This window comes from Buteo buteo, chromosome 1 (assembly GCF_964188355.1).
Source record: "Buteo buteo chromosome 1, bButBut1.hap1.1, whole genome shotgun sequence".
Lineage (NCBI taxonomy): Eukaryota > Metazoa > Chordata > Aves > Accipitriformes > Accipitridae > Buteo > Buteo buteo.
Window position 1 is genome coordinate 71,888,366 of NC_134171.1, and position 14,328 is coordinate 71,902,693.

At 42.2% G+C, this 14,328-nt stretch overlaps 2 protein-coding genes across 8 annotated transcripts in view; both read left to right on the plus strand.

Moving 5' to 3' along the window:
• The window catches only part of MGAT4D (MGAT4 family member D), a 45,323-nt gene extending 38,624 nt beyond the window's left edge, over positions 1-6,699 (plus strand). For 2 of the 5 annotated variants that reach the window (XM_075036004.1, XM_075035994.1), the window contains exons 11-15: positions 68-261; positions 2,373-2,451; positions 2,573-2,651; positions 5,062-5,174; positions 5,697-6,698. In XM_075036004.1, the coding sequence (XP_074892105.1) occupies positions 68-261; positions 2,373-2,451; positions 2,573-2,651; positions 5,062-5,174; positions 5,697-5,723 (492 nt within the window). In that variant the 3' untranslated portion in view covers positions 5,724-6,698. Of the gene's footprint in view, positions 1-67; positions 262-2,372; positions 2,452-2,572; positions 2,652-5,061; positions 5,175-5,696 lie in introns of those variants that run through there. The other 3 variants (XM_075035977.1, XM_075035985.1, XR_012651678.1) reach the window with 2 other exon arrangements.
• A 4,294-nt stretch (positions 6,700-10,993) lies between these two features.
• The window catches only part of CLGN (calmegin), a 33,083-nt gene continuing 29,748 nt past the window's right edge, over positions 10,994-14,328 (plus strand). Inside the window, exon 1 of one of the 3 annotated variants that reach the window (XM_075036085.1) lies at positions 10,994-11,069. The gene's annotated coding sequence lies outside the window, so the exon portion shown is untranslated. Of the gene's footprint in view, positions 11,070-11,945; positions 12,035-12,133; positions 12,159-14,328 lie in introns of those variants that run through there. The other 2 variants (XM_075036077.1, XM_075036094.1) reach the window with 2 other exon arrangements.

Consider the following 14,328-nt stretch of genomic DNA (forward strand, 5'->3'; position numbering starts at 1 on the left):
ATTCAAGATATTGGAGCACTTTTTTTTTCATTCTATAAGTGAAATTACATTTCTTTAAATCCAACAGGATAAAGATTTTGGCAAAAATGTGCTACATAAACCACACAATAATCCACGTGCAAAAGTGGATACAAGCCTAAGAACATACCAGCAATATACCTTGGAAAAAGTTTATACGGGAAAAGACTGTTTTTGGGCTTCAGCTCCGGTGGCAGGGGACTACATCAGCTTCACCTTTTTAAATCCACTAAAAGTTGAAAAGTAAGTATTACATGATATGGAATATGGAAGCCTACATATATCTAGTTTGGAAATGATTGAGTCTGTTCAAAATCACCAGTGCTCAACAGTTCACATAAACCATAGCCTTGTTACTGACAAAACCCGCACAATTTCCTGTTTATCTACTCCCCTTGGATTCCCCTCCTGAAATACATTTCTTCCTTGGTAATTAGATAGCTTTTTAAATTTTTTTCCTTTTATTTTTTCAGTTAAATATTTTACTTTCTCTTACAATAATTCTCAAAGGAATTTGTTTTTAACTAATAAATTTCATCAATGGAGTCAGTGAAAGCTTTATTTCTTTAGTTGTCAACAGAAAGGCTGTTTGCATGATGTCAAGTCAAAGGTCATGTCCCAGACCAGACACTTACCAGTGTAGGTGAAAGCGAAGAGAAAATATCACTATTGTGGGAAAATAATGAAGAGTGAATTAACAAAGGTGGGATTCAGCTGAAGATTCAGAGACCTGAATGTAAGAGTTTACAGTAGAGATGTCTATGTAAGGTAGGTGTGTAAGCTCCTACTGCACATGACAGATGGAGATCTACTTGATACAGTCAGTGGAAGCTAGACAGGTATTCATCTCATTCTCTATTTGGTCACCCGAGTCAGTTGCTAAGCTTCATTGACTGTATCGAGTATATCTCCATGGCCTGTAATGAGAGCTTGAACACTTGGGTCACAGCCAGATTCCTAACTTTACGTGTTTGGATCTACAGCCAAGTCCCACCTTGAATGTTTTTCTCATGTTAAAAGATGAAACTATCTATCATCTTCTCTGTTTTCACATCACTCAACTTGGGTGTCTTTGAAAGGAAGAGACACCTGTAACTTAAGATAGAGAAGTGTTTTTCAGAAGGACTTACTCTATGAACAATATAGATCGAGGCTGGCACTAAAAGAAGTAGTCCTGCCTGGTTCAGAAAAGTTTCTTCTTCTCTCTGTGCCAGATTGGAGAACAGATCTGAGTTAAAACTAACCTAGCAAGGAATATGGTTCTGGGAGAGTGTCTCTGACACAAATTACCATAATTACCATATCTCTGTAATGATATTCAGAGAGAAAACTCCTTCACTGGTGTTACACTTCCTCCCCAAACTGGTCACAAAACTAAGAGACTTCCATTCTGCAAAGATTGTAGATTTCTTATTTATTTAAAAAAAAAATATCTAAGAAAGCAAGTCTGTATCTCCATGTAGTGAGCTGGACTAAATGACAGTTGTTACAATAAACACTGGTGTTCTGTGATCAACACTCTTAATTAACTGGTTTATGCTTTGGGAAACTTGGGTAGCCTATATTTTTGCACTTTCCTATTACTGGGAAGCTGTACTGGATGAAGTTAACTTACATATGGTATTGCCTCATGGTGGTCCCAGCCACACTGCTAACCTGTGAAAATGTATAGTTAATCCTTTAATATTTGGTGGTCTTCTTAGGTCTTGATTGTTTGATACCAGAGGAAGGAGGTTGATGCTTTAAATTTCCTTAGCTCTTTTTGGACCTAAAAAGCTAAGAACTCTAATGCCAGAAATTGAAAACCAAACAGGGATTAATTTATTTCTTTTTTAAATCTCATAGATGTTTCTGCTTGGATTCTTGCTCTGACAGTGCTGTTGCTCATTGGCTATCAAGGAGATTATTTAGAAGCACCTGAATTGATCAGTATTGATAAAAAGTGGGATTCTCTTGGCATGCAGCACATGGTCTAGTAGAAACAGGGATTTTTGCTGTCATTGCATTCCAGAAGCCCATCTCACCTCGGCCTTAGGATAATAGGAACCGATCAGAGGGCAGATCTTCCTTAGCCATTTAAACCTGGAAAGTTAATTTATTTGGAACTTGAGCACTGAAAAGGGGGAACACTTGCATTTGTGGGTCCAGAGAAAGATGGTTTTGATGCTTGTTCTGTTTAAAATAAAAAGCGTCTAGTATGGTTTGGTCACACACTGAAAAGTTTCAATGCCTATTTCTGTTCTCTATAGCCCACAACTAATTAAAGAAAAGATATTTGAAACTTTCCTTCAAAACTTTCCTTAGAACTTCTCTAAAGTATAAAATACCTGAAAATAATACACCTTTATCATCAGGTACTTCTTCAGAAGTGGAAACATGGAGCACCCTGGTGATAAACTGTTTAACACTACTGTGGAAGTGTTGCCAGCTTATGTAAGTTTCTCATTTCCAACTGTAATAGACAGTGCTATTTTTTTTTTCAGAATGATCTTCAGCATAAAATGTCATGCCCTATAAAATATTTCTGGAGATGTTATTGTTTTATTTTTTACAGGAAATGCTAAGAAAAGAACTGGTGGACAATGGAAGTAAATTTAACTACCCAGCAACCAAAGACGGATACTTAAAAATAGGTAAATTGTTTACTGTCACTTCAAAACCAGAAATTCTGTTCTTATGTATAGAATGTTTCTGCATTTGAGAATTTCATTAACTCTGTAATAAATACAGCATTCCAAGGTGAACTAGTAAGGAAAAGAAACCCTTTGCGCTACTGCATATTATAGGGTATGATGTTTAAACAATGACTATCTTATATTGTTTTAAATAATGAAGAACCCTACCAGCAGTGGCAAAAGCCAAGGCATCTAATTAGAAGAAAAACTAATTGCAGTCTCTGCAAGGTCTTAACAGGATGTATTGGGGTTTTGTGGCAAGGTTTTGGTAGCCAGCGAGCTACAGGGGTGGCTTCTGTGAGAAGCTGCTAGAAGCTTCCCCCATGTCCGACAGAGCCAATGCCAGCCGGCTCCAAGTCGGACCCACTGCTGGCCAGGGCCAAGCCCATCAGCGACAGTGGTAGCGCCTCTGGGAGAACAGATTTAAGAAGGGGAAAAAGAAAACTGCACAACTGCAGCTGGGAGAGAGGAGTGAGAACATGAGAGAAACAGCCCTGCAGACCCCCAGGTCAGTGAAGAAGGAGGCGGAGGAGGTGCTCCAGGTGCCAGAGCAGAGATTCCCCTGCAGCCCGTGGGGAAGACCATGGTGAGGCAGGCTGTCCCCCTGCAGCCCAGGGAGGTCCACGGTGGAGCAGATCTCCACCTGCAGCCTAGGGAGGACCCCACGCTGGAGCAGGTGGTGCCCAAAGGAGGCTGTGACCCCGTGGGAAGCCCACACTGGAGCAGGCTCCTGGCAGGACCTGCGGACCTGTGGAGAGAGAAGCCCACACTGGAGCAGGTTTTCTGGCAGGACTTGTGACCCCGTGGGGGACCCACGCTGGAGCAGTGTGCTCCTGAAGGACTGCACCCCGTGGAAGGGACCCACACTGGAGCAGTTCGTGAAGAACTGCAGCTTGTGGGGAAGGACCTACGTTGGAGGAGTTCATAGAGGACTGTCTCCCATGGGAGGGACCCCACGCTGGAGCAGGGGAAGTGTGAGGAGTCCTCCCCCTGAGGAGGAAGGAGCGGCAGAGACAACGTGTGATGAACTGACCCCAACCCCCATTCCCCGTCCCCCTGCACCACTTTGGGGGAGGAGGTAGAGAAAATTGGGAGTAAATTTAAGCCCAGGAACGAGGGGGGGGTGTTCAGATTTAGTTTTATTTCTCATTATCCTACTCTGATTTAATTGGTCATAAATTAAATTAATTTTTTTTCCCCAAGTTGAGTTTGTTTTGCCCGTGACAGTAATTGGTGAATGATCTTTTTCTGTCCTTATCTTGACCCACAAGCTTTTTGTTATATTTTCTCTCCCTTGTCCACTTAAGGAGGGGAGTGACAGAGTGGCTTTGGTGGGCTCCTGGTATCCAGCCAGGGTCAACCCACCACATAGGATAATTGATGCTGGTTTGGATTTTGCAGCCTTAGCTGAAGACAAGGATTTTTCATTACTATGATATTATTATGGCAGCATTAACTTGCTCTCCAACCTGAAATGAAGATGAAGCATAATGCAACACACCTTCCCCCTTTTTGCCCCCACCCCTGCTTCTCCCTCTTCCTTCCTCAGGGTGGTGTGTGACTTCTCTTAAATGAACTGCAGATTCTCCACGTGCTTGCCAAGGCCTGATTTCTACTATTACCTAAACTAAAACACCACTATGTGAGCAAAAATGGACTGTTGGAAGATCTGCTTCTCTTGCCACTTTCTTCTGTCTCTTCTACCACATAATTGCTCTTTTCTCCCAATGAACCACTTTCACATCACATGTTTGCTTTGATTTGCATCTCTCTCACACCTCCTGGTGGCTGTTTTGCTCTAATTAGAGATCCAAGCCAAAATGCTGTCAACTCCCAGTTGCACATGCAAGTTGATAGGAAATGAATATCCCACAGGGGGTGAGCGTTTTTCATTTGTCTGCAGTGATTTTATGCCAGTTTAACAAGGTTAGTTAAAAAGCATTGAACTAGTGAAGAAATGTATCAGAACTGGTCCATGATTCCTAATGTATCCTTCTAAAAATAATCATACTTCTCAGAAAAGTTCTTTTAGATCATTCAACATGACCATGTGTGCCATATGTATATGGTCACAACTAACATATTTAAATTTATGTTTTAACGTTTGTAGCTATAGGTTCTTTATTTTCTTTTATTCTTCTCTAGCTCCGAGTTGCTGTAACTGAAGGAATGAATCCTTCTTCTTGTTGATAGCTTTAACTTTCAGTTGTTACTGTCTGACCTTTTGCAAAAGATTTTTTTTTTCCCCTAATGTTGTACCTGTGGAGTTAATCTGTAATTTTGTAGTTTAGAGCTTTTGCATAAGTTCACTTGGAGACATTTCATTCTAATATATGTTTGTATGGGTCTTGTTTTATTTTTTATTTAGGGGCTTTTGAAAATGGAATTGCAGAAGGCAGTATCAATCAGTCAATAGGAAAAATACAGGCTATTCGTTTATCGGTCAATTCTGATTCTCCTGTATGGGCAATACTTAGTGAGGTAAGCATGTTAATAAAAGCATTTTAATTAAAGCTTTACCGTATTGATAATCATTGATTTTTTTTAAATTTTGAATGGGATTTTGTGTGGAAGAACTCACACAAGTGGAGAATTATATTAATTATTCAGGGGAGAAGTTAAATTTACTTCATAGAATAAGTGCTGGAAATGCTCAAAAGGGATGATTCTCCAGTTTTGCAGTGCTGTAAGTATAGCCACTAGAATTTGGGTCATGATAAACAAACTGACCAAAGGAGACAGGGAGGCTTTTCTAGCTTTTCTCAGTCACCATCTTGGATATTAATAGTAATATGCAAGCATTTTCAGATGAACAGGTGATTATTTATTCTTTAAGCTTCTCCCAAGTGAATGTGTGTGAACCCATCCATAAGTAGAAAATATTCAGCAGAAGTCACTGAATAGAATTACTACAGCCGTAAACTATAGCCATAGTTGGAAAAGCTAATGTCTTAGACAATGCTTCTGCAGATTTTAGAAAATAATATATTTTGGTTTTTTCAGGTATTTATCAAGACATCGGAAAACTAAAAAAACCCACATTTTTGACATGTTGCTTGTTACAGATTGTTTGAAAACTAGGCTAACAGCAACAAAAAACTGGCTGGGTAAAAAGAACAAATCCAAACCCATTTAATTCTTAATACTGTGTATTAGGAAAGAGTTGAGATAACTATTAAATCTTTATATAAAGAATATTAAAAGCTAAAAAGAACCTGATTATGTTAGTAATTTCTATAAGATGTTCTTGAGTAAGGTGTCATGTATAAAAATCTCATCTCAGCTTGGCAACATTCAATATATATTATTATAAACAATTGATAAGGTATTATGGACTATCTCAGGGACTAAATCACAGAAGTATGAAAAGTTTCACCAGAAAAATATTAAGGACACAGTTTTTCAACTCCACTAAGAACACTGGTCAATTCTGGAGGGAAAACAGAACTGAAGGAAAAGTTGTCAATATTCATTGCAAGTATTTAGAGCAGTCCACACAACGTAACAATATGAAAATGGATCTCAACAGAAGAAGTGTGTTCCAGCCTTAATGTAGCATAAGTTATGTTTAATTTTTTTTAAATGGGAAGTACCTACAAGTTACCATTTTAATAACTTTAAACTTAAACAGATATTGTTCAGATGACTGTAAAACTTTACAGTGAATTGTGTATTGAATTAATTACAGGAAATACTAAGGGTATTATGTGTAACTATATTTTTGTAGAAAGAAAATCTATTTAAATAAAATTTTTGATCCTATAATTTGATAGTCATTATGTACTGATACCTAAACCCTGGTCACAAGGCAAAACTCAATATAAATGTAAAAATAAAAGGTAAACCACAGTAGTCTCACTTGAAACGTTTTTGGGAAATGACAATCCACCTTGGACATCCACCTGTTAATGTGCAGAATTCCTCTATCACTTCCTTAGCACTTGAAGCACGACTGGCCCTCACTCTCCTGTGCATGCATTGCATCCTAACAGCCGACAGCAAGAAATAAACTGCACTGTACACTTTTGCATGGATTTGTACTAAATGGGTTAAATTAATGTAGCGTTGTATTCTTAATATAAGAGTATTTTTTATTTAGAAAACGATGAAATTTTCTTACATTAAAACAGTTCAGAAGGGTTTTTTTAAAGACCATTTCTAATAATATTTTGATAATTTACAGTATTGTTTATATACTGTGGTGCTATATATATGCGCGTGTAGATATATATACATGCGTATGTATGCATGTATTTGTTGGATCAAATATTGCAGCCTTCATTAGGTTAAGAGTTTAATGCAGGTTAAGAATTAATGCAGTAATCCAGAGTGCTTAGAGATACACAGAGGGGCACCTTTATCCATCAGCACTTAGAATATAAAGAAAGGTTGAGTGAAACTGAGACCAGTGGATCGTTAGAAAGAAGTGGCTAAAACTGCAACTAGGGAAAGAAGGGAAATAAAGTGGCTCTGCATTGAACTACCTGGCACGAGATGGGCAGAGCCGCCTCCCTCTGACCCTGCTCAGAATCGCCTTTCCGATCGTCTTTTTCACTGCTGATACAGGAGTCTGAGACATTTAGTCACGAAAACTTGTACTAGGGAATAAAACACAACTTAGATTACATTAAGGGAAGACAAAATTGAGTTCTCTGAAGTCACTCTCTCTCTTAACCTGAAGTGCTTTAGCATCTTTGGGGAAAAACAAATGGAAGTGAATAGGGTCCTCTACTCAAAAAGGCAAAGCAATAGGTAACCTACAGAACATTTGGGGTTTTTTTCCTGCAGAGCTTTAGAAACTTGTATGGGTATGAAAATGATTAAAGTGTAGGTCTTCTCCAGATGTCTTAGTTCAATTCTTAGCATATCATAGCTTTTAGTACTCTCATTGAAATCCCATCATGTCACAGGGATTATCTTCATCTCCAGGATCTTGGCAAATGCTTCAGAATGGCAAGTTCTTGTAAATGTACCGTAACTCTATAGCCTGGATTGCCCTCTTATAAGGCCTGTTTCACCTGCCATCAAAAGATGAAGGAAGTAGAAATCAAAGTAGAAAGAGCATTTCTTGTAGAACATCTTACTGATGACGGTGCATGATCTAGTAAAAACTTAAAATCTTCTTTTGCCACTGCTTTTGCTGCAACAGAGTCAGAAGCTGGGAGCAGTGTCTACATTCAGGCTGCCTTATACTCACTTGTTACAGGGAACTGTCACTTTAAGAAGGAAATTTCAAAGCGATTATTAATCAGTGAAAACATGGAAAACACTAAGGTAATATATTTTGTTACCAAAACCTCTTACTTTCACAGTGCAATGAGATTTCACTCTAACTGTTGAAGCGTAATTTCAAAAAGCTCATCAGAATACCTGAAATTATATTAGGAAGTTACCGGACTTTTTGTAAATATTTTGTAAACATAATTTTTTCATTCTGCGCTGCCAGCTTTGTACTTCATTCATTCTAGTTTTTCTATTTTTACGTATTTTATATAACCATTGCAATCACAGAATACACTTCCCATCACTTTGATGTAAATGAGGTTTTAAATGTCAACATAGTAAATAATGAATGTTTGCATACGCACCATTAAAGTAAGATTTTGCTTAGTCCTGATTCTTCACTGTGCTTTGTGGAGTGCAGAGGTTTCTTGCACAGCCTGCAGAACCACAGCTCCACTATAAAACCAAAGAAACCTCGTGAGAGGAACTCTGGATTTTCACTGAAGAAGTGATGGCTGAATAGCGAGCATTACAGCCCCAGGAAGTTTAAGATAAGGCAGTGTAATGGAAGTACTCTTATGTATTTTTGCATGTTAATAGCAACAACCACCATTGGCAAGTGAATTAGCTGGGTTTGTTCGTAACGGTCTCTGTTAGGCAAGGAGCGGTTACAGAACACGTGCAGCTTCCTTTCCACCCTGCAAGCAAGTTCCTACCTGTGGTTTTCCATTTAATAATCCTATGCACTGAACCTGCATGTGCCTTTGCACACCACGGCTCTGAGGCCAGTTTAAAGGCTGCAAAGAGGCCTCCTCGTGGGAAGCTTCGGTTCAGGTAACGGATCTAGGGGATATGGAACATCTTCTAACTTTACGGGTGACCGTTTTGGCAGTGTAGGCGTTGTAATTGTAGCTTACAAAAATAAAGGCACTAAGCCCAAGTCGAAAACCAACTATAAACAGAGTTTCAGATTCCATATCAGATCACAAACCTCCTTCAGCAGGATATTTGACTTCAGTACTTTCATGTGCTTTAAAACATAGTCTTGAAAATATTGACTACCTCAGGCTCATTGTACATGTACCTAATCAGGTTAAATGCCAGCGTGGGACGAAAGCACACTTTTCAAGCTAATTCGATATTAATGACTGCTTATTCAACCCATTTTGATTTTCACTGGAGCGCAGTTACTCCTTTCTCTGCAAGGTGTGTCTCCATTCTTGTCTTTTGAGGGACTTCTGAAAGGGGAATGTTAACATTTGTCTTCAATACAAAAGGCAGTTATGAATTTGGCTTTACTGATTTTTTAAAATGTTTTTATTTCCATTAATTTTGTGGGCCCCCAATCTCATCAGTGTCACTATGACTTTATGCACAGCTTAAGACAAGCACACATCTACTGTAAATGCTAATGGATGCTGAATGTACACCAAAAAGACACTAGACTCTTAACAGGAATATCTATTAAAATTAATTAGGACATATTTAATCCAAAGTTGAAGATGTATTTACTTATTGAATTGAAAATCTTCTCTCTCACATATTTGAGGAAGTAGGTGGACAGTGTTCCATACACAAGGATTCCAGCTTTCCCCAACAATTACTTTTTCTATTACTTGTAAGTCACACATTTGTTAGCTGTATGACTGGTTGCACAAACTGTCTGTCTTGTCTGAGAGTGTTTTGGGTTATGTTTTATTTTTTTTAAACTATTATTTATTTGCATAAATGTAAGATTCCAGATAAATCTTTCATAGATGCCTTGCAATGAACAGTAGGAATATTAACAATCAATTCTGCAGTAAGCAGAAATCTTTAACTCTGCAATTGCTTCTAAAAAGATGTATGTGTATTTCAAGCTGCGAGGATAGTTTTCGTCTTCTTTGTTTCATGATGGATTGCTCAAGAACATTCCTGAATTATTTTTTTTTTTAGCTAGAGATGTCTAAATATTGACGTTTCTGTAGGACTACGATACCATTTCTCAAAAGTACATCAAATAAGGATTTGAATTAAGGCATAATAGATCTTTCTGATCAGCATTAGAATCATAGAATCATATGATTGAGAAATGGTACCATAGACCTACAGAAATGTCACTCTTTAGACATCTCTAGCTAGGCCTTAACAAGAGAAGAAATTGTGCCACTTTTCTATGACGTAAATGTGTACTATGTTTAAGTAGTGAAGTTTACATTGCTCTTTGGAGCTTGTAATTGAAATAATCTATGGCAATCTTAAATTTTGATGACACTATCAAAAGAGCAAATACTTGAAAGGCAGAATATCACAAAAATAAATATGAGCATTTGGATTTACAATTCATATTACACATTCTAATGGTAACTCCATTCTGAGTGCTAAGCCCAGTTCTGAGTCAACAAACTAATATGTGGGAGACATAAACCAAATGGAGAGATTTATAAAAATTATCTGAAGTTATAAATTATTTTAGGAGGAGGGAAGCTTAGCTCAATGGTGTATAGGCCATAATTGTTATGTCTGAAAGAGGGTTCCCTCAACATGGTAAGAATCAAATAACATAAACCAGATTCTTGTGTCCCGAGCACTGGCTGAAAGAGGCTTAGAGTTATGAAAAAAAAGTACCACTTTTTCTTACAGCTATCAACTTTTCTGGTATTTCCTTCCTTCTTTTCTTTCACAGACCCACAGTTTCATAGGCAATGGAAAGAAAACCTCTGCGTATGTGCCTTAGTAAGAATTTCTTGGGCAGTGAGGTCTGCCTGCATTTGAGGGGATGGCTGATACTGCAATGACACATGCTCTTGGCTGCTTACGAGTGTACTTTGCAAAAGCAGTCTTCAGTAAGGTGTTGCAGACGCACCCTTTGAAGAGATTCAACGGTGAGGATGAAGGGCAGTGGCTGTAGTTATATGGTTCGTCTCACAAATATTGGTTTGATGCTTGGTGTCCAGAACGAACGCTGAGCTTGAAATGAGGACAGCAACCCCTACAGCCTTTGGCTAGGAGGAAGGCTTTGATGATGCGAGTCGTCAAGTGACGCGGCGTCACATGCAAACCTACCAAAACCTGACCTGGTTTGTCAGCAGCTCGGCACCTACAACAACTCTTATGTTCCTCGTGATCCCCCAAGGAATCGCTTTTGTCTCAGCCCTCTCCTGCATGATTCAGGTACCGGTGCCATGTATTACACTTTAAAAGCTCATGAATTGTACGCTGCCCAGAGTGTGAAGACACAACTTGAGCCGAGCCAGAAAGCTCCTCAGGCCAGTAACGCTGGACACGTACCTGCTGTGTTCAGCAGGCCTGGGTGAGGCTTTCAAAAAATCAGTCAGGAATTAACGCTATAGCTGCTCCACTTAGCGATCCCACACCTGTAGACTGGACCGCTAGACTGAGTCTCCAATTTTAATAAAGGGGTTTGTTAATTCGAGCTAAATCGCTCCAATTAGTGATGGTGAAAAAGCCCTTTTTCTGGCCTGATCGCTGACCACAGGCGCGTGGGCCACGACGGTACCACCACGCGTAAACGTAAGGTCCCACTGACGGTGGCCATGACGGCAAAGCCTGCCTAAAAAACTCCACGCTGGGCCACGCACCGCTGCAGGTCAAACCCAGCGGCACTGAATTTGCCGCCTCTCTCAGCCACTTCTCCTCAAGCAGGAGGGAGGCCAGAGCGTTTGGCGCCAAAGCCGGGGATGAGGCAGATTCGGGGGGGGGGGGGGGGGCCGGGCGGCGAATGGCGTCGCTTGGGAAGGGGCTGGCGGGCGATTGGCTCGCGCACCACGTGCGGGGCGGCCGGCATCCGCGGGCCGGGCCGCGATTGGCTTACGCCGCACGGAGGGCGCCCTCCATTGGCGCGACTAACCTGCCCGCCGGTCCCCGCCCACCCGCCCTCCGCGGCGGCTCGTTGAGGTCGCGGTTCCCGCGCGGATTGGGCAAGGGCCGCGCCTGCTGCGCCTTGATTGGCTTGGGCGGAGCGGCAGCACCTGCGCCTCAGCGACCGCATCCCTGGCGGCGGGGAGGAGGGGGGGGGGGGGGGGGGGGAAAAAGCCGGCGCGCATGCGCAGCCGGTGATGCCCTGGGGAAAGCGGCCGGGTTCGGCCAGCGGGGCGCGGAGGAGGATCTCGCCGCCGGTAATTCGCTCCGCCGCGGGGACTGGGGTGTGCTGGGCCCGCCGCTGCCGGGCGGGCAATTAGGGCGGGGGAAGAGTGCGTCTCGGCCCCTTGCAGCGCCCGTCCTCTCTCCGCCGCCCGCCAGGTGCGAGGGCGGGTCTGTGGCGGCGGCGGTTCTCCCCCCCCACCCCCCCACCCCCGGGGGTTCCTCACGCGCTGGCCGTTACTGGCCGTTACTGGCCGTTACTGGCCGTTACTGGCCGTTACTGGCCGTTCGGCTGCCCGCGGCGGGAGGGCTGGGAAGCGCGAGCCCGGGCTGTGGCGTCCCCGGTTCGCCCCCCGCGGCGGTGGGGGCCCTGAGGGGGGGGGGGGGGGTCGGGGCCCGGCCCCACGCGTGAGGAGAGCAGCCTGGCAGGAGGAGCGCGGCCCCCACCCGGGGCTACGGGCGGTTGTGTGGCGGGGGTGGGGGGCAGCCGGGGTCCTTCCTGCGGCCGTCGTCCTCCCTTCGTGGTCCTCCGAGAAAAACGGTCCCTGCGTGAAATGCGGGGAAGCGGGTCCGTTTTGGGCGCTGCCTGAACACCGAGCGGCCGCTTGACTCGTTTATTTATTTACTAAATTGAGAAATAACCTCTTCTTGGAGGTTTTACTCAAGCTAACTGTAGCAACAAAAGAGCTCGGGAAGGCACCTGCAAGAGTACAGCACTGTGGCTTGAGCGATCGCTAGATTGCACATCTAGTGTTCATTTCAGTACAGTGTTTGTAACACTTCCGCAAAAGATAAGAGAAGTACGCTTTTCACACAAAATAAAGGAAAAATTAAAAGTTGCGTAAGAACTCCTGGGTGCTTTTCGTGCAGCGGTTTCAGCTGGATGCTGTCATTGGTCAGGTTGATGCCGATGCAGCGACATGGGGGAGGAATAAGGCAGCACGCGGTCATGGATGGAAGAAGGGGTGGGGGAAAAAACCCACCACTTTCCGTTGCCCTGGATGGAATTGGTATTTGGCCCTAGGAAAAGACCATGTGTTGGTACTGGTTGCAGGAACTGTGGACCTCTGAGTAGGAAAGGCTGTTAATGGCAGTCTTCCTCCCTTTCTGCTTGAGAATGCAGAGCTCTGAGAGTTTAATGAAAAGAGCATTACCCTCTTCCAGCTTTTCCTTGAACTTTGTAATAATTGAAAAGATCCGGATCTCTGTTTAGTTTGGTGTGAAATGGAATAACGATGCCATTAATTGAATGGCATGTGTAGAATATGCAAAAGACCATGGTACAGAGGTCGAAGATTGGCATACTTGTACTGTGCAACCATCTGTAGAAATCATATCATTCAGGCGGGAAGGGACCCCGGGACGTCTCTACTCCAACCTGCTGCTCACGGCAGAGGCAGCTTTGAGGCCAGTCCAGGTTGCTCAGAGCTTTGTCTGGTCAGTCTTGGAAAACTCCAAGGACTGAGACTAGGCAGCCTGTACCACTCCTTGCCTGCCCTTGTGGGGGGTGGGGGGAAATTCCAATATCCAGTCAGAATATTCTTTCAGTTTATGCCCGTTGTCCTTCCTAAATACTAGTATGTGTCTCAGAAACAGTGGCTTGTTACTTTAGGTGCAATATTATGCTGATGTTGCAGCACTGTTGCTAGTCCCAAGAGCATGCTTTAGGATAGTACTGCTGGCTCAGATGTCTCTTCTGACGTGTAGATGTGCTGTAGTTACCTATGTTCCCATGGTAAAGAGTGACCAAGCTATGCAAAAATTAAGTTTAAAATTACAGGTTTGAAGTTACATATATTGACAGAATTGTCAATATGTTTATGTAGAGAAAGCTGACTATAAGCTGCCCATCGGGAGTCCCGTTCTGGAGGTGTAATTGTTATTGGATAAATTTCTGTGACTCAACTTCTATGATTACAGCTTTTCAGAGCGAAAAACGGCTATCCAGTTCTCTCATGGGTCATACTATACCTATATAACATTCCTAATTGAAACTACTGTCAAGATGTATGGTTTTGCAATTACCTATTTGCTGTAGCTCCCTGAAAGATGGTTTGGAAGTCACTGGTCTTTGGCGTTTATGCCAGGATTGCTAATAAACTTGTTTGGTGTTTGTGCGAGTGCCATAGACTGGGATAACTTGTTTTGTTCTGCTGAGGAACTTTTAACAGTGGGGATCCTTCTGGTTTGTTTTTATGGTCACCTTGAGGAAAGAATAAACAAAGTTTTTCATAGGTCTTCATGTGTTAATTAGGAAAGTTGAGTAGGTTTTAAACAATTAAATGTATAGTGTGAAGTTCTATTTTGAGACCATAAACTCTTTGACTTA